The sequence below is a fragment of the Ahaetulla prasina genome, chromosome 7 (assembly GCF_028640845.1).
Source record: "Ahaetulla prasina isolate Xishuangbanna chromosome 7, ASM2864084v1, whole genome shotgun sequence".
NCBI classification, from domain to species: Eukaryota; Metazoa; Chordata; class Lepidosauria; order Squamata; family Colubridae; genus Ahaetulla; species Ahaetulla prasina.
In genome coordinates, this window is record NC_080545.1 from 101811017 (window position 1) to 101830661 (window position 19645).

General features: G+C 50.1%; 1 protein-coding gene across 5 annotated transcripts in view; it reads left to right on the forward strand.

The window, feature by feature from the left end:
* Positions 1–19645, forward strand: part of GOLGB1 (golgin B1) — a 67679-nt gene that overhangs the window by 22602 nt on the left and 25432 nt on the right. For 4 of the 5 annotated variants that reach the window (XM_058191309.1, XM_058191307.1, XM_058191311.1 and 1 more), the window contains exons 11-18: positions 1748–3686; positions 6009–6190; positions 6383–6461; positions 9893–10030; positions 11270–11428; positions 11786–11871; positions 12795–12929; positions 13447–13552. In XM_058191309.1, the coding sequence (XP_058047292.1) occupies positions 1748–3686; positions 6009–6190; positions 6383–6461; positions 9893–10030; positions 11270–11428; positions 11786–11871; positions 12795–12929; positions 13447–13552 (2824 nt within the window). Of the gene's footprint in view, positions 1–1747; positions 3687–6008; positions 6191–6382; positions 6462–9892; positions 10031–11269; positions 11429–11785; positions 11872–12794; positions 12930–13446; positions 13553–14134; positions 15432–19645 lie in introns of those variants that run through there. The other variant, XM_058191312.1, reaches the window with a different exon arrangement.

Sequence of the window (19645 nt, forward strand, 5' to 3'; positions counted from 1 at the left end):
ACGTCTCCGTGGTCATGTGGTCGGCATGACTCAATGCCAAAGGCACACGGAACGCTGTTATCTTCCCACCAAAGGTGGTCCCTATTTTTTTCTACTTGCATTTTTACATGCTTTCGAAACTGCTAGGTTGGCAGAAGCTGGGACAAGTCACGGGAGCTCATCCCATTACACGGCAGCACTAGGGATTCGAACCGCTGAGCTGCCGACCTTTCGATCGACAAGCTCAGCGTCCTAGCCCCTCAGCCACCGCGTCCCCCTTCAGAGAGCACCAAGGACCCCACAATTCAACCCTGAGCTACCACTGTTCTCTTCTAGGTAGAGACTTGGCAGAGGTAGAGGCTCTGGTAGGTAGGTAGAAACTTGGCAAAAAAGTCACTGGGTCATCAAATCTCCACCTCTCTATATTGGAGATGGTCCTCCTTCACCTTAAAGCGTTCTGAGCTGGCAATGGTCCAACCCATTCTTTGAAACTGTCCAGGGGATTTCATGCCACCCTTGGCCTGAGGCATTTCCTCCCTGTCGGTTTGGTTTCAGAAGCTTTTTGTGAAGGGAAGTCAACAGATCTAGTAGCTTCTTTATTTCCTGTGCTTTTTTTTTTCTTTTTCTTTTTAATTGAAAAAGTTTTACAACAACAATTAAATTTTTCCCCTCCCCTCCCCCTCCTTCCCTCCTCCCTCCAAAACCTTCCTCCCCACCCCCGACTTCCCGGAGCAAACACAAGGTATAGTTCAATAAACAAACAGTCATACATTAAATTTTTAAAATCTAACACAATTATAATCCTTCTCTCTCACATAACCTGACTTCTTCCATTAAAATCAAAAACAACGTCCTTCATTCAAAGGCAATCTGAAATTTCTTAATCTGATATCTATTTTGAATATAATCAATCCAATTCTTCCATTCATTTAGATATTTTTCTTGAGTACTGTCTTTCAAGAAGGCTGAGATTTTAGCCATCTCAGCCAAATTGGAAACTTTCAATATCCATTCTTCTATTGTGGGTAATTCTTTTTTCTTCCAATATTGTCCAATCAACAGTCTTGCTGCTGTTATTAAGTTCAAAATCAATTTAGTCTCAATCACTGTACAGTCCGTTGTTATTCCCAAAAGGAAAAATTGCGGTAGGAACTTTATCTTCTTCTTCAGAACATTCTGCATCATCCACCAAATTCTTATCCAGAAAGACTTACTTTTCTTACAAGTCCACCATTTCCTGTGCTTTTCTGACTGTCCATTGGTTCAGTCCTCTGGATTCCCTCACGCCCTGCAGTTAAATATGGCCCAGCCTCCTTCATGGGAATATTTTCCAGAGCCCTTTTATTTATGGCTCTGCTAGTAGCGGAGAACTCGGTCAGCGCTTCGGGTGGCTGGTTTGGAAGGAGGGCAGTGAAGAAAAGTGAAAGGAATGTATATGGCAGGGGCGTCAAACTCAAGGCCCACGGGCCAGATCCAGCCTATGGGGTGTTTAGATCTGGCCTGCAGGGCCACCCTGGAAGCCACCCTGCCATTGACCTGCGGTGCCTCTGCCAGGGAAAATGGAGGCCGTTGTTTCCAGCAGAGGGTTGCAGGAGACCGTTTTCGCTGGCAGAGCGCTCAGGCCACCCGACACGAGTGATGTCGAGCTGGCCACGCCCACTCTGACCCCACTGAGGTCAAACACAACCCCGATGCGGCCCTCAATGAAATTGACTTTGACACCCCTGGTATAGGGGCTCTTAACAGGTTCTGCCATTTCTGTTTGCAGCTTGGAACGCAGCCAGTCGGCCCAAGAGATTCATGCCCAGGAGGAGCTCCAGCATCATCGAGAAGAGGTCGGGTTGCTCCAGGAGGAGAAGCATAGACTTGGACTTCAACTGGAAGAGGTCCAGCGGTTACTGAGCCACTCCCAGAGCCAGGTTCTCCAGCAAGGAGGAGAACTTGGCTCTCTGAGACAGCACCTTGCCGATCTGCAGGCCTCCTTCGAAGACTGCGACCGGGGACGTCTTGAGAGGTCAGAGACGGTGAAGAGCCACGAGGCCAGCCTTCGGGATTGCAGGTTGAGTCTGGAGCAGCTGGAGGCTGATCTGCGGGCTTCCAAGGAGCTGACGGAGAGACTCCACAACGAGGTGAGCGACAAGGAGCAGAAGATCGTTGGCCTTGTGGCTGCCAAGGAAGAGGCCGTAGCCGAAGCCCTCTTAGAAATCCAAGAGCAGCACAAGGAAGACCTGAAGGAGTTGGAGAACCAGATGGCCAAGGCTGAAGCTCAGAAGGTGGCCTTGGAGGCTGATAAGGCAAAAGCTCAGGAGAAAGTGAACGGTCTCATGGAGAAGTTGAAAAACATCTACGAAGAGAGCAAGCAGCACAAAGCTCAGCTAGATTCCTTCACCAAATCCATGTCTTCCCTGCAAGATGACCGGGATAGAGTCCTGGAAGACTATCGGCAGCTGGAACAACGTCACCTGGCCGCCATCTTAGAGAAGGATCAGCTCATCCAGGAAGCGGCCTCGGAGAACAATTCCTTGAAGGAGCAACTTCGGAGCCTCCATGCTCAGGTAGACGACTTGCACGCAGAGAACGCCAAGTTGGATGCCGAACTGGTACGGTATCGCGAAGACCTGAATCAAGTCATCTCCATCAAGGACACTCAGCAGAAGCAGCTGCTGAAAACCCAGATTGACCGGATCCAGGCTCTGGAGAAGGAGAAGGTGAGTGTGGAAGGCCAACTGCGAGAGTCTGAACTTAGTTTGGCCAACCTACAACGAAGCGTGGAGGCCCTGCATCTGGAGAAGCAGAATCTGGACCAGGAGGTCAAGGCTCTCAAGTCTTCCCTCTCCCAGTTGCAGGATGAGATGGTGGTTCTGCGGGAAGGGGGTGCCATGCTGGAGCTGCAGTTGCAGCTGCAAGAGAAGGTGGATGAAATCCAGAGTTTGGGCGGGCAGCTGTCGCTGGCGAATCAGCAGGTGGCGGGCCTTGAAGAGGAGCTGGCTCGCCTTCATCAGAGGTTGCAGGACGCAGAAGCCAAGATGAAGAAAGAGCTCAAGAGCTTCCATCACGACACTGGACTCCTGCGGAATGAGACCGAGACAGCCGAGGAACGGGTGGCGGAGCTGGCCAAGGACCTCCTGCAGATGGAGCAGAACCTCCTTGTGGTCACGGAGGAGAACCAGGATTTGAAGGCCCAAATCCAGTCGTTTAAGAAAGCCATGAGTTCTCTCCAAGACAGTTGGGATCAGTCTCACGAAGAACGGCGGGCCCTGGAGAAGAAATATGCTACAGAGCTGGAAGAGCAGAAGCAGCTGTTCCAAAGCCTCCATCAGGAGAAGCTCCATGCTCAGGAGACGCAAGCAACCCTGGAGAAGCAGAGGGACAGCCTGACCTCCGAACTCGCCGCTCTCCGAGACTCAGCGGAAGAGAAGGGCTTCTCGGAGAAGCTGGAGAAACTCAACCAGCAGCTCCAATCCAAGGACTCGCAGCTTGCTCGCCTCTCGTCGGAGCTGGAAAAGGCCTCTGGCCAAGTGAAGGCCTTCTCCCAGGCCATGGGCAGCCTGCAGGCTGAGCGAGACCGTCTGCTGAGCGAGCTGGACAAAACCTGCAAGACGGAGGAAGTGAAGCTACAGTCGGCCGCCAACGCGTCTTCCAGCCTTGCCGAAACGTCGAGCCTCAAGAAGGCGCTTTCGTCCCTGCAGAACGACCGAGACCGGTTGGTAAGTCTTGAATCTCCGCTGGGTGGGCAAGGTAACAGAATAACAGAGTCGAAAGGGACCTCAGAGGTCTTCGAGTTCAACCCCCGGCTAGTTCATCCAGAAGATGCTGGCATGTAATCCTCCACTTAAACAGTGGTGGGTTTCAAATTTTTTTACAACTGGTTCTGTGGGTGTGGCTTGGTGGGCGTGGCATGGCTTGGTGGGCGTGGCAGGGGAAGATTACTGCAAAATCCCCATTTCCTCCCAATCAGCTGGGACTCGGGAGGCAGAGAATAGATGAGGCAGGGCCAGTCAGAAGGTTTACTACCGGTTCTCCAAACTACTCAAAATTTTTGCTACCGGTTCTCCAGAACTGGTCAGAACCTGCTGAAGGCCACCTCTGCTCCACTAGCAGGAGAACCTGCACCGTTTCAGACAAGCGGCTCTTCCCCAATCTCTCCTTGAAACTTCCAGTGATGGAGCATCCACAACTTCTGGAGGCAACTTCTGTTCCACTGGTTAATTGTCCTCACTGTTGGGAGGAATTAATTTCTCCTTCGTTCCAGGTTGCTTCTCTCCTTGTTCAGTTTCCATCCGTTGCTGCTTCTCCTGCCTTTAGATGTTTTTGAGAATAGGTGGAGGGTGAAATGTCAGCCTCTCCTGGTTTCTGGGCTCTTCCGCTCTTTGGCTTGAAAGCTAAGCATAAATCTTCTTCAGTGTAAAGAAAAACCAATTCATAATTTTGCATCCAGTTTTGGTCGCCACGGTGTAAAAAAGATGTTGAGACTCTGGAAAGAGAAGAGCAATAAAGATGATTAGGGGACTGGAGGCTAAAACATATGAAGAACGGTTGCAGGAACTGGGTATGTCTAGTTTAATGAAAAGAAGGACCAGGGGAGACATGATAGCTGTGTTCCAATATCTCAGGGGTTGCCACAAAGAAGAGGGAGTCAGGCTGTTCTCCAAAGCACCTGAGGGTAGAACAAGAAGCAATGGGTGGAAACTAATCAAGGAGAGAAGCTACTTAGAACTAAGGAGAAATTTCCTGACAGTTAGAACAATTAATAAGTGGAACAACTTACCTGCAGAAGTTGTAAATGCTCCAACACTGGAAGTTTTTAAGAAAATGTTGGATAGCCATCTGACTGAAATGATGTAGGATTTCCTGCCTGGGCAGGGGGTTGGACTAGAAGGCCTCCAAGGTCCCTTCCAACTCTGTTGTTATATTATATTATAAATGCCAGCAAGAAATACATTTGTGCTGTGGATGTTCCCCTCCTGTGTTCTGAAGGAAGGCGACTTCTTCCTCTGGAAATGTTGGGGCTGCATATTTCTGTCCAAAACCATCTTGCAAGAATAGGTTGCAGGAGGAGGGAGCTCCAGTGAGGAAGCCCAAACTGATCAGGATCCAGAATGGGGTGAATGCTCACCCTAACAGCACCGTAAAAATCATGCTGGGTGCAGATCAAAGGTCTGAGGATGTTCAGAGTAGAATAACAGAGTTGGAAGGGACCTTGGAGGTCTGCTAGTCCAACCATTGCAGATAACTGGTTATGTAATCTCTACGTAAAAACTTCCAGTGATGGACGTTCACAACTTCTGGAGGCAAGTTGTTCCATTGGTTAGTTGTTCTCACAGTCAGGAAATTTCTGCTTAGTTCTAGGTTGCTTCTCTCCTTGATTAGTTTCCATCCATTGCTTCTTGTCCTGCCTTCAGGTGCTCTGGAGCAGGGGTCTCCAACCTTGGTCCCTTTAAGACTTGTGGACTTCAACTCCCAGAGTCCCTCAGCCAGTCCCTCAGGGACTCTGGGAGTTGAAGTCCACAAGTCTTAAAGGAACCAAGGTTGGAGACCCCTGCTCCGGAGAATAGGTTGAGCCCTCTCTTCTTTGTGGCAGATCCTCAAATACTGGAACACTGCTATCGTTGTTATCATTGTTAAGATATGTGATGTTATGATATTGTTATGATATGTGTATCATTGTTATGATAGCGCTGCTATCAGAGCTATTGTTGTTCGGTGTTATATGTCACCCCTAATCCTTCTCTTCATCAGAGTAGATGTATCCAATTCCTGCAACCTTTTGTGGAGATCTTTTGTGAGGTCCTTGATGGTCCACTAGGTACCACCTTCAGGGCCAGCTCTGATGATGCTACCTAGGTGGGTCATGAAATGCCTGCGAGAAAACCTCCAAGCTTAGGTCAACCCTGAGCTGCTACAGATATTCTCTCCCGTTGATGTCAGAATCTTTTGTGAGGGGTCCTTGGTCCCTTAACCTGTTTTGGAGAAGCAGCAGATCTCGTTGGGAGCCTTGACGAGCAGCTTCTCCTCCCCTTGTCCTCCAGCTGGTGGAGCTGAAGAACCTGCAGCAGCAGTACCTCCAGGTTGGGGTGGACACGGCCGAGATCACCCGCTTGAAGGCCCAGCTCCAGCAGAAGCAGCAGGAGATGGAACAGCAGCGGGAGCTTTTCCAGGAGAAGCTGAAGCAGGAGAGGACCTCCGTGGAGCTGGAGCTCCAGCAACTCAGGTGGGGCCATGCAGGCAGTCCTGGATTTACGACCTCCCTGGGGATAGGGATTTCTTCTTTCTAAGCAAGGCTCAGAGACATTCCTGGCCTTGCAATCTGTTTTGCTCCGGTTGTTAAACAAATCATTGCAGTTGTTCAGTGAATCAAGTTTCCCTCCCATTGACTTTCACTTTTGGGGCTTGGTTTTTTCAGGGAAGAAAAGGCAGGCTGGGAGCAGGGCAGGCGGCCGAGTTCACCCAGCACCCAGGTGGCAGAGAAGCAGAGAAAGGAGGTGAGTGAGGCCGTCCGGAGGGCAGGAGGGTCATGCAGGGGGCATGTTTTTATTTTATTTTATTTTTTATTTTCATTTCATTTCGTTTTGTTTTCTATCCAAGAATTCACACGATATATTTTATCAATTTGATAAGCCACATCTGCTGGACGAGCTGCTAATATCTCAGCAAATACTTCAGAAAAATTTCCTTAAATTCTCTTCCTTATTTTCTTTCAAACCTCGAATTCTAAGAGCAAATTCCATATTTCTGTATTGTATCAAAACTATTTCATCCTCTGTCTTTTCCATTTTACTTTGAAATTCATCCATTTTATTTTCTAATTTTGAATTATGTTGCTTAATTACTTCAACCTCCTCTTCCAATAAAATCACATTCGTTGCCAAACTTTGTACTGCCATTACAAATCCTTCTTTAACTTCTTTATTTCCCACTTGAATTTCTGATATCTGCTCTTTCATTTCAGACATCTCATCAATTATAACTTTAAATTTTTCTTCTATAAAGCCTTTTAAGTTCTCTTGTAACGCCTCTAAATTCAATGTTCTAGTCTCTGCTGTATGAGCTGGAGAGGCACCAGCTGATAAAGTTCCAGAGCTCTTTGTTACAGTAGACTTTAATTGTTTGGCTGCCATCTTCTATAAAATTATTTATTTATTTATTTCCAACTTAATATTCACTTTAAATCTTCTTAACTTCTGAAAAACACAGTCTTTTAAAGCAGTATTTAAAAATCTCCCTAGATTCTATCAGCAGGCAGCAAAGAGTTAAAGAGTTAAAGCAGCAAGTAACATGCAAATTACCAACTGCAGAGGCACACGCTGAAAGTATCACTTTCCCTTTCCACTCGTTAACTTGTTAACAATTCGCCTCCATTTTCTTGCTGTTTTCAAGCTTGTTACAAAGTATCGGGGAATCGGCTTGGCTACTTGCTTAAAGTTCTCCCACTTTCGTTCTGTCCGGTATAATCCTTTATTGTCCAAAATAAATCTCGGCGTTTGGTCATGGTGATTGGTTCCACCAAAGCAGAAGAATCCTTGGATCTGGAGCACTTCGGGTTACTGGAGGGAACTTAACCCTTCAAACCCCTTTTTTCTCAGGGGCTTTAGGGAAATTCAACCTCTGCCCTCAGCTCACCATCTCTTCTTCTCCCGAAGAGGGGGTTTTCCGAACCGCTGGACAGCAGATTTAAGCTGTCCTAGCGATTCCACATAATCCAGAGGTTGGTGATCATAAAGATCACCGCCATCACCTACGGTGCCAAACCGGAAGTCTCCATTCTATTTTTTTTTAATTAAAAAGTTTTAACAAGCAAAAACATTTTCCCCCTTTCCCCCCCCTCCCCCCCACAAAACCCCCTGCCCCCCTCCCTTCACACACACCACACACACACACCCCGCCTTCCCGGGTCAATCACAAGGTATTGTTATACATAAACCAAACATAGAGTAAAATTTTCCCTTCTAATCCAATTAACCTCATCCAAATCTTTTCATTTCCCAACCCCCCCATTACATAAAATAATACTTCCTAATTATTCAAAGGCAATCTGATATTTCTTAATCTGATATCTGTTTTGTAAATAATCAATCCATTTTTTCCATTCAATTAAATATCTTTCCTGCATGTTGTCTTTCAAAAAGGCTGAGATTTTAGCCATCTCAGCCAAATTAATGACTTTCAGTATCCATTCTTCTATTGTAGGTAACTCTTCTTTCTTCCAGTATTGTCCAATCAACAGTCTTGCTGCTGTTATTAAATTCAGAATCAGTTTAGTCTCAATCCCTGTACAATCCGTTATAATTCCCAAAAGGAAAAATTGTGGCAGGAACTTTATCTTCTTCTTCAGTACATTTTGAATAATCCACCAAATTCTTATCCAAAAGGCCTTAATTTTCTTGCAAGTCCACCAAATATGAAAATATGTAGCATCATCATAGTCACACCTCCAACATTTCGCTTGGATATCAGGATACATACATGATAATTTTTTGGGATTAAGTGCCATCTATAAAACATATTATAAAAATTTTCCCTTAAATTCTGTGCTTGTGTAAACTTAACATTTCTAACCCAGATTTTCTCCCATGTTTCCAACATTATTGGTTCCTGAATATTCTGTGCCCATTTTATCAGATAGTCCTTTACCAAATCCTTTCCATTCCATTCTATTTTTTAATATATCATATTTCATTATTTCATTTTATTGTATCACTTCCTTTTTAATTATTTTATTTATTTCATTTCATTTCATTTATTTTATTTCATTTCATTGTATCATTTTATATAATTTTATTTTCATTTATTTTTTATTTTATTTTTTACTGATTTTTATTTCATTGTACATTATTGTTTATTTTATTTTATAAATTTACATGCCGCCCATCTCTCCTTCAGTGACTCGAGGCAGCTTACAACAGGCTAAAAAAGGAAAAATAGGAAACATTAAAAAATGCATGCATTAAAACATTAAATTAACTGGTGCTAAGCTAGACGGAAGCTGCTGCTTCTGCCCGATGTGAGTGGCGAGGTGCCCATGAGCTGGTTCAATGGCTGAGCTTTTGATGGTTCTGCTCTCCTCTCTTTAAGCTGGCCTGGCCCTCCGGTGGCCGTGAGGTGGTTAACTGGTCAGTCCAGGTAATTCTACCTGCAAGATCTCCCTCATGGGTTCCTTATAGTTTTATCCTGTAGCATTGGACAGGTTTCTGATATTTCCTTCCCCAGACCCTGCTGCTAGTTAGTGTAGAATATTATCAGTAACAATTGACCTTACATTAAATTAAACGCACCTATTTATTCAAGCGGGACTGGATTGAAATTTTATTGGGGTTATTTATATTTTAAGATTTTAAATTGTTTTAATATTTCGGCCACATTATAATATGTTTTTTTAATTTCTTTTAATGTTTATATAGTATTTTTACTTGGCTGTACACCGCCCTGAGTCCTTCGGGAGAAAGGCGGTATAAAAATCGAAATAAATAAATAAATAAATAAATAAATTTGAGTTCATCTCTCGCCCCCTCCCACCCCGCTTTATCTTAAGAACACATTTTGCAAGATTATAATAATTGTATTTATCTCGGATGCTAAAGTTTAGATTTTTTAACCATATTTTGCTGAACATCACACCACAGAGGCTGGGCTTACATGTTGTCGTGTCCAACACATGTTCACATAAAACCCAAACCAGCAAATGGCTTTAGCAGACTCTTACGGCCCTTCCTCAAAAAACACCCCACCAGCCGCACCATTTTTATACATGCTCTTGGCGTCTGTCTCATGTTTGGCCTCCGGACCACAACTCCCATCATTCTGTGTGTCCTGAGAAGGCTTGGAAGCCACCTGTGAACCGTCCCAGGCCAGAATGGATGGTGGGAGGATTTTGTTGGGCAAAATGTGGGCAGCAGCTGACTGGGCCTTTCCACAGGGGTCTTCGGGGACGACCAACTCCGGCAGAGACACATCTGGCCAGATGGCATCCATGGAGGACCTCCAAGTCCAGCTTGGGAACAGCTTGAAGCACCTTCATCAGAAGGAGCTACGCATCCAGCAGCTGAACAGCAAGGTGGGGCAGGGATCTGGGGTGTCCTCTCTGGGGCAGGGAGGTCTTTTGAAGGGGGTTAACCGTGGGGAGAGGGTATCCTTCCTGGGAAGCTGGCTATCTCCAGTCCAACAACTCTCGTGGTTGTTCAAGCATCTTCTGGGTGTTGGGCTTGCATTGTGCTCTTGAGTCAAGGGTCTCCAAACTTGGCACCCTGAAGACTTGTGTTATGCCCCCGTTGGAGCCTGAATCTGCGGAGGAAGATGAGCCAGAACTGGAGCCAACGGAGATCAAGTTGGCTTGGGAGGAAAATGGGGAGGAGCAGGGCCAGTCAGACCAGGGCCTCTCAGGATTGGGACAGCTTGTAGGCAGGGAGGAGTGGGAGGGGAAGGATGACCAAGAGAGGCTGAGCAGTGAACATGAGAGACAGAGCTCAGGCGATGAGCAGCGACCGCCCCCTCCTGATCCTTGAGCACGGAGAGTGGAGAGAAGGCGGGAACAGCGCAGGCTGACCCAAGTACTCAGGAGGAGAGTGCCCCTCTTCACAAGGCACACCTGGGGACTGAGACCTAAGGAGATGCTGTGGGGAGGGGCATTTGGTGGAAGCAAACACCGAATTCCTGGGACATTTGAACTTTCCTGGATTCCTTGCATTCTTTCTGGATTTCTGGATTAATTGCCTTCTTACTTTGCTTCCTGGACTCCTAGACTTGCCCTGCTGGATTTCTTGCTTTGCAGCCGTTGTGCTCACAGCATTGGGCTGGACTGCTTGCAGCTAGAGGTTGCTGGAGGAGTGTGTGTGTGTGTATGTGTGACCACTTTGCTCTGAGACTTGCCAGAAGTGTGGGAGCGTTTGGGGCAATTTGGAGCAATAAAGGGGCGGTTTGAACTGTCACCTGCCTTTGTTGCCTCTGTGCTGTGCCCCGGGTCATCACAACTTCTGGACTTCCAACTCCCAGAGTTCCCCAGCCAGGTATGAATTCTGGGAGTTGGAAGTCCACAAGTCTTCAAGTTGCCAACTTTGAGACTCCTCCTCTTAAGTCCTGGCTTCTTTTAGCCATGGTTTGTTGAGGGCCTCCATTGGTTGGGGGTCGCACTAGATCCAAACCCAACGCAGCCAATATCATCAGGAACATCTGTGAATCCAGCTAGCTACCTTCAGGCCTCCATTGGGTTGTTATGCTGCCTTCCCACTGGGTGGGTGGGGGGACTCTGAGAAGACCCCCCCCTCCCCCAGCCTCATCCTCTGGCTCTTCTCTCCAGCTCTCACAGGTCTTTGAGGAGAAGAACGCGCTCACCCTCCAACTCCGGGGAAGCAGCCGCAGCCTCCGCGAGAGCCACCAGCAACACAACGAGGCTCTGTCCCGTTGTGCAGCTCTCGAAAAGCAGCTGCAGGAATGGCAGGGTCCGGCGAAGACCGTGGTAAGGCCAGGGAAGAGGGTCTGGGGTCCCCCATCTCATGGCCCAACCGTTTTTCCACCCAGGTCAGGAGGGGCAGAGTGGGGAGGAAGCCTCCAGGATCCAGGCCTCTGCTCCTGTCACTCCTGTCCCTCCAAGAGCGAGAGAGAGACCAGCTGCTTTGCGCATGGGGAAGAGGTCATCCTCTTTTTCTGCCCGTGCAGTGAGCGCATCTGGTTTCCGTGCGGCACAGATTGCCTGGCGTAAGCCGGGGCCTCCATCAGTCGAGTTCGTGCTCAATACGGTGGGACGGCAAAGGCAGAGGGAGCAGAATGCGGGGCACAGTGGGAGCTCCATCTTCATGCCAGGTTTCTACCCTAGGGACCCCTCCTGACCGATGCTGCCCCTGGGGCCCCCCAGGAAAAAGACGCGACCAACGCACGGGAGCTGCAGGAACTTCAGACGCAGTGAGTGTGGCGGGCGAGCGAAATAACTCGAGGGGTTCCTGAGCCACCAGATCCCCTTCGCCCCAGTTTTCCACTGACCTCGGGAGTCTCTGCTCCAGTCCTCCCAGGCGGGATCCCAATGGAGGTTTGGGGGTAAGGAATCGGGGCTGCCCACTAACAGCCGAAGCAGGCAGCTTTATTGGCCTCAGCCTATCCAGGCGGTTCTCGACTTACGACAGTTCTTTTAGCGACCGTTCGAAAGTGACGACGGCATTGAAAAAAGAGACGGCCGTTTTTCACGCCCCTCTAGTAGCATCCCCAGGGTCCTGCGATCAAAATTCAGAGGTTTGGCAACTGTCTCACATTTATGACAGTCGTAGGATCCTCGGGGTTCCCACCATCCTCTTTCGCAACTTTCTGACCAGCGAAGTCAATGGGGGAAGCCGGATCCAGCTGAACAACCCTGTGACTTAATTAACAAATGACGTGTGATTCCCTTAACAAATGTGGCGAGAAAGGTTGTAAAAATGGGGCAGAATTCACTTAACGCGTGCCTCACTTAACGATAGACCTGTTGGGCCCAGTTGTGGGCATAAGACAAGGACTGCCTGTATTTAGAAGAATCTCCCCGGACTTCTTGCCTTCCCCTGGGAACCCCTAAATACAGCTTCATGGGCGATAGGTTGGGGCTGGCTTGAGACTTCTGCCTCTTGCAGCTACTCAAGGATTCAAAGCTACTTCCCTGCTTGACTCCTCCTTCCAGCCTGGCTGGCAGTTCCCCAACAGGAGGGTCTCTTCCTTTCTGCCTCTGCTGCCTGAGCTGATCCCAGAGATGTCGGGGCCCGGTCTGCCTCTCTTTGAAGAGTCAGGGTCCATTCTGGGAGCTGCTGCTCGCCCCCCCCCCCCGACTGACTGTCTCACGGGGCCTCTCCTTCCATTTCCAGGCTCTCGGAGGCCAAGCACCAGCAAAGCCTGGCTAGGCAGGACCTGACCCAGCTTCAGCAGCTGCTGCAGGAGGAGCAGGAGAGGCGCCTGGCCGCCGAGGAGGCTTGCTCTGCAGCCCAGGAGCAGATGCGCAGGTGCTGTATTGGGGGGGCTGCCCTTCCCTCCCTCCCTCCCTCCTGGCTATTCCAGGGAATCCATCTGAGGGGCTCCCCCCTCTGCTCTGGCAACCCTCGCCCAAGCTGGTGGGTTAAATCTGTAGACTCGATCGGTGGACGGACCTATCTTGTCCTGGTCCCTTTCCCAGCCCTGCAGGCCCCTGGGAGGGTCTTCTGTCTCGGCGCCCTGGTGGTCTTGGCCCGAGGGAGGCGTTTCCGAGGCTGATCAATGAGAGGGAGGAGGGGGACCCCCGGGAGGAAGGAGGCAGCCTGATTCACTGGGCCTTCAGAGGCCTTCAGAGATGTCTCCTGGGTCCTCCTCAGAGGTCAGGGAATGTCGGGCTGCAGCTCAAGGAAAGGGGTACTTTGGGTCTGTGGGGATGGGTATTCCAGGGGAGGGGTATTCAGGTCTCTGGGGAGCAGCAGGTAGGGGAGGCCAGGGGCCATGGGTGGCTAAGGGAAAAGGATTCTGATCTCTCGGCCTCTGGCCACCCAGGTTGGAGTCCGAGGAGTATGCGCAGTCTCTGGAGACCAGCATTGCCATGTCTCCCAGCCCTGAACACGCCCTGCTGCTGGGGTCTGCAGAGAGCTCTTTCAGCAAGGTAAGGGGGTCACTGGGACCCCTCAGCCCACTGTTGAGGGTCCCTGTGATGCCTTTTGAGAAGGCAGTTCTTCCTTTCCTCTCCTCTCCTTTCCTTTCCTCCCCTACACTCTTTCCTCCCTCCCTCCCTCTTATTCCCATCTCCCTCCTTCCTTCCTTCCTTCCTTCCTTCCTTCCTTCCTTCCTTCCTTCCTTCCTTCCTTCCTTCCTTCCTTCCTTCCTTCCTTCCTTCCTTCCTTCCTTCTTTCTTTCTTTCTTTCTTTCTTTCTTTCTTTCTTTCTTTCTTTCTTTCTTTCTCTCTCTCTTTCTCTCTTTGTCTGTTTTTCTTTCCTTCCTTCCTTCTTCCCTCCCTCCCTCCCCCAGCCGAGAGATCCCAGAAATAAGGGTTTATCATGAACTTTCCTTTTTCTTTCACTCATAAACAGAGTGGAAAGTCCAGCTTCCCCTTTCTGGCGTGGACTGTCCCTCCCGTCAGACAGCGTCCATCACCGTCCCTTTCCACTTCTCTTGGCTCTGGGGTCGAAATGCCTGCCTCCCCTAATCCCTCCTCCCCTCCTGTCTCTCTCTCTTCCCCCCCCCCCAGGCTCGAGGGGCCAGGGGGCTGCAGCGTGTCCTGCGCTCCGTCTTCTGCCCCCGGAGGCTCTTCTCCCTGCTGGCCACCGTCTACCTCTTCGGGATCCACGTGTTGCTTTTCCTCCACGCCGTGGGCCGCCTGTGAGAAGACGGGGCACAGGAACTTGGCTGAACTGACCCCTGGGAGGCTCTGCTGCTCTGGGCACGAGGGGCTCCTGGCTAACCCGGGGCCTGGTCCAGGCTGCCAGAAGTCGAGCGCAATCCTGGCTAGTTCAAGCAAGCGACGGCCTTTTTTTGGCCATTGGCGATGCAGGGTTTGTGCGGCTCCTTTCAGGGAAGCACCAGGGCTTTCCAGGCCTCGAATGCGGGCCGAATCGGGGTTGGCATCACCGTTGGTTGGGGGGGGGCGGGAAGGGCGGAGCCACGAAGATGCCCGCCTCCCATCCTTTTGGTGGCACTAATCCTAATCAGCTAAGGTGGGACTTCCGCAGAAGACCAGATTTTTGCTTTTTTGGGACAGGGGCCAGGTAGACTCGACTCACTTCTAACTCACGTTAAACATCATTTCTCTCTTTCTGCACCGTTTGGGTGGGGGTGGGGGTGCCGTTTTAGCCCCTGGGGCTGGAAATATTGCCCCAAAGACGAGATTTCCCCAATCTTGCTGCATTTATGGACCGGCCCAGGGGAGAGGGGAGAGGGGAGGGTCCCAGGCAAGTGGTGGGCAAGCGCACGTGTTTTCTACCCACCTCCATTTGTGCGAGCGGCGGGTGAGCCTGCACCCGTGCTTGCTCGCTGCTCGCACAAACGGAGCCTTGCGCGCTCGTGCTCGCTGCCGACACAAGTGGGGAATATGGATGTGCATGCAGAGGCTTGCCCGCCACTTCCGCTGCCCGGTTTCGAAGGGTTCAAGGTCCGGTAGTGGGCTGCAGCCTGAGGGTTGGGGACCCCTGCCCTGTCCTGTTCCAGAGAGTCAAGAAAGGAGGAAGGGTCTAAAGTCCCCTGCAGATGGACAGGCCCTGACCGTCCAATCTCCGGACCTCCGGTGGTCAGTTAATGGAAGGTTGTCCAGCAGATCCCAGAGCAGGAAGCCGCTTCCTCGGCTTGAAGGGGAAGGGTTGTGGGTTATGGGCCAGGGGGTTCCCTTTCTGGCCCCTCGAGAAGAAGAAAATACCTCTTCTGGTCTGGCCTGGGATCTGCTCTTCGGACCTCGATTGGCGCTTAATGGAAGTGCCCTTTATCCCCTCCATCCGGCCTTCTGGTTCTCTGCCACCCCTTTGTTGTGCAATAAAGATGTTTATTTTTCTGAGCGTCTTGAGTGCGAGTGGCGTTTTGTTTGAAGGTAATCGGGAGCTCCGGAGTTGATGGGGGAGGTGTCTGCTTGCAAGAAGGTCATCAATTGGCCGTGACTCCCTTAACGACTTCCGTAGATCGAGGATTACGACTAGTAAATCATCTCCTTTTAACGACCCCATCATCCCTTGCGGGGTGGAGTCTGGGTAACTGAATGGAGCTGAGTGTTTTAATGGCCGGATGCCCTTCCTGTCGCCAATGCGGAGTTTTATTCAACAGATCTATTCTCATTTGTGCCCAGAGAGAGAAATAACTGCTTCTACCTAGGATCGAACTCACAGCCTCCTGATCGTGAGGCGCGAGCTCTACATCTAGGCCACCGCACCACTCGAGGACTACTACTAGTACGGGTGTTGGTAACCTGCAGCTCCAGAGCTCCGCATGTGGCTCTTTGACCCCTTTCCTATGGCTCCCTGCCAACCTGGTCACACAACCTGCTCTCCGCACCGAGACACTGGCCCAACACAGCCACGGCTAACATGAGGGCTGATGGGGTGGGAATGGGATCCAGGAGGAGGGGACAACAGAAAGGGGGGGACAGGCCTGCAGCTGAGCAAGTACGAGCAGCAGTTGGCAGCTTCCCCCTCCTCACGTGACCCCCCTGGCCGGCTGTTACAGGGCCAGGAGGACGCACATGAGCGGAGATACCATCCTCAAGCGAGCGGCCGGGCTCAGCCAAAGCGCAGCCTGATCCCCGGGGTGGCTGCGTGAGGTTCGGCGGGGCCAGCCTCCTCCGAGTAAAGATGCTGAGCACAGCGGGAAAAGGGGGCTGGCCCCGCTGAACCTCGCACACCCACCCTGCGGATCAGGCTCGGAGAAAGCCGGAGCACCCTTGCCAAAGAGGCTCGCCCGTCAAGGTCAACCCTTGGCTGTAAACCGCCCTGAGTCCTTCGGGAGAAGGGCGGTATAGAAATTGGATGATAAAATAAAATAAAATAAAAAATAAACCCGCCTTCTCGGTGTGCCTTCATTGTGCTTTGGCCGAGTCCGGCTGCCTGCGGAGGGTATCCCCGTGTGCGCGAGAGAGGGTATCCTCGCATGTGCGCGTGTGAGAGAGAGAGAAAAGGGGAGAAAAAGAGAAATGAGAAAATGATGGAGGGAGAGAATGAGCCAGAGGAGGGGGGAAAAACCAGAAGGAGATGAGGGAGAGAGAAATGAGAGCTGGAGGGAGAGAATGAAAGAGGGAAAAGGGAAACAAATGAGAAGGGGAGAGAGAAAGAAAGGGAAAAAAAGGGAGGGAGGGAGAGGAAAAAGAAATGGGTGAGGGGGGGGAGAGAGAAAGACCCATTTCCCACAGAAAACATTGGGAGCCACAAAACCTGGGAAGGTGTGACTGGATGGGAGTGATGTTGAGTTGGCCATGCCCAGCCAGGTTTTGTGGCTTTTCTTTTCTGTGGGAAATGGATCCAAATGACTCTTTGAGTGCTTAAGGTTGCAGATCCCCGGACTAGTCAACGCCGGCTGGGGGATTCTGGGAGTTGAAGTCCAACCATCTTCCAAGTTGCTGAGTTGGAGAAGCACTGCTAGGGCAAATCCCCAGATCCTTTGACGCAGGCTAGTCCTTGGGCCTCAGAATACCACCACCTCCTCCAGGGCAGGGGTCTCCAACCTTGGTCCCTTTAAGACTGGTGGACTTCAACTCCCAGAGTCCCTCACTGGCTGAGGAACTCTGGGAGTTGAAGTCCAGCAGTCTTAAAGGGACCAAGGTTGGAGACCCCTGCTCTGGGGCATCTCTAGATCGAGCAGAATTCATTCATGAGGTTGCTTGGAAGTCTTGCCCTACGCAATTATAGGGACATAACAAGGTCTCTCTTGAACCGCTGCAAAACCCAACGTGGTATTCTTAATTAATTGGGAAGGCGTCTGCGCCATGTTTCTTCAAACTTTGATTCGCTGGGCAAAAGCATTGAAAAAAATACAAGCTGGGTTGGGTGTCCAAGCTTGGCCGCTTTAAGACCTGTGGAGTTCAACTCCCAGAATTCCCTGGAGATTTTTTTAATTTGCATTTATATCCCGCCCTTCTCCGAAGACTCAGGGTGGCTTACACTGTGTCAAGCAATAGTCTTCATCCTATTTGTATATTTACATACGAAGTCAACTTATTGCCCCCAACAATCTGGGTCCTCATTTTACCTACCTTATAAAGGATGGAAGGCTGAGTCAACCTTGGGCCTGGTGGGACTAGAACTTGCAGTAATTGCAAGCAGCTGCTGTTAATAACAGACTGTCTTACCAGTCTGAGCCACAGAGGCCCACAGAGTTGAAGTCCACAGGTCTTAAAGCGGCCAAGCACAGGCACCTCTGAACTAAAGGTAAATCTTTTTAAAAAAGATTTTGGATGGCCTGAAGCAATGTTGGGAAAGAGCTGGCTTTGCTTGGGTGGATGGGGGGGGCAACTTTCTCACCTGGGGGACAGGTAGCACCTGCAGGCAAGCCCTATACAGGTAAGCACATTGGCTGTGAAGAAGCCCATTGTAAGGGGAAGATGCTTCTACATTCCTTGAGGTGGCTTCCTAATTTTATTTTATTTTGCATCGTGCTTCGTTGAACCATTCATTGCCTCTTTTGTTTGCTTCTGAACATGTGCAGAGTGCACTTCCTATTTATTCATTAAATGCATATGATCATCATTGAGCGACTCTGGTTGGTTTACGATGCCATCTTTTTCCTATCGGATGCCATTGGCTCGAAAGGCCTCTAGCCCTGAAGGATGCCCTCTGCGTGTGCTCAGACAACCTTTTCAAACGTTGCAAGGAGATGCCCTGGCTGTGCCCATCTTGAGCCATTCACAGAATAGCAAGAGTCGGAAGGGACCCTGGAGGCCTTCTAGTCCAACCCCTGATCAAACGAGAGATCCTATACCATTTGCTTCGGCAAGCAGTCGTCTTCGGTTCAGTAGGAAAAAGTAGACAATCACACAATTAGTTGTCCTGTGCATCTGGCACACAATCTTTCTCTGCTTCATTCCTACATACAAGACACAGGAACACCATCCAACACCATCAAAAGTGAACATTTCCTGCTGCCAAGCAACTGATCTTCCTACATGGAAAGCAAAACCATTTGCCCCACAACTTGAGATCCGTGTGCAGCAAGATCTCTTGCTGTAATGGCAGAGGAATAACAGAATAACGGAAGGGACCCTGGAGGTCTTCTAGTCCAACCCCTTGCTCAAGCAGGAAACCCTAGACCATTTCAGATAAATGGCTGTCCAATTTCTTCTTGAAAATCTGGGGATGGAGCACCCAAAACTTCTGAAAGCAAGCTGTTCCCCTGATTTATTGTTGTCATTATCGGGAAATTTCTCCTTAATTCCAGGTTGCTTCTCTCCTTGATTAGTTTCCATCTGTTCCTTCTGGTGCTTTGGAGAATTTGACCCCACTCATTTCTCTGAAATGCTACAGGGTCTCCTACCTGAATAGGGGGTTGGACTAGAAGACCCTCAAGACCATGTTTCCAATTCTGGGACTGGACTCCCCATCTGTCAGAAACGATGTAGGGTTTCCCGCTTGGGCAGGGGGTTGGACTAGATGACCTACAAGGTCCCTTCCAATTGTGTTATTCTGAATATTGGGCTTCTTTGCGGCAGCCCTTCAGATCTTCCATGACGTTCCTCTTTGGGAACGTGCAGGGATTTCCACGGCTCCCCAGACGTCTCAAGTGGGCTCAGATGTAGACCCATGTGCCGGTTGGGCAGAGGAAAGCTGAGCCCCCCCCCACCCCTCGCCAAAGACAGGCCATTGGTCTTCTTCTGCTGTGACAGGCCCAGGAAGAAGCAAAACCTTCCTGATTTGGTGAACTTCAAACAGGAACTTAGGTTTGCAAGTGAAACCAGGGGGGTGGAGGGGAGAGGAAGCCGAGCGGAGACGCCGCCAGAGGTAGAACTGAGGCTGCGGGCAAGGTAGGGAGGCTTGAATGTGCAGCGCATGGGGGGCTGCTGGGTGCTCACGGGTGAGCTGTGGGTGGGGATGGAAGGTCAACCTTGCTTGCTCCAAGGCGCTGTGTGGTCCCATCCATCTCTGGAGCTGGTGGGATCCGGGGAGGGTTGCTTCGACCTGGCAAGAGGGTGCAGCAATTTGAGCCCTCTGGAGCAGTGGGAAGAGGCAGCTATGGGGGACCAGATTAACACGAGCTAATGGAAGGGACCTTGGAGGTCATCTAATCCAACCCC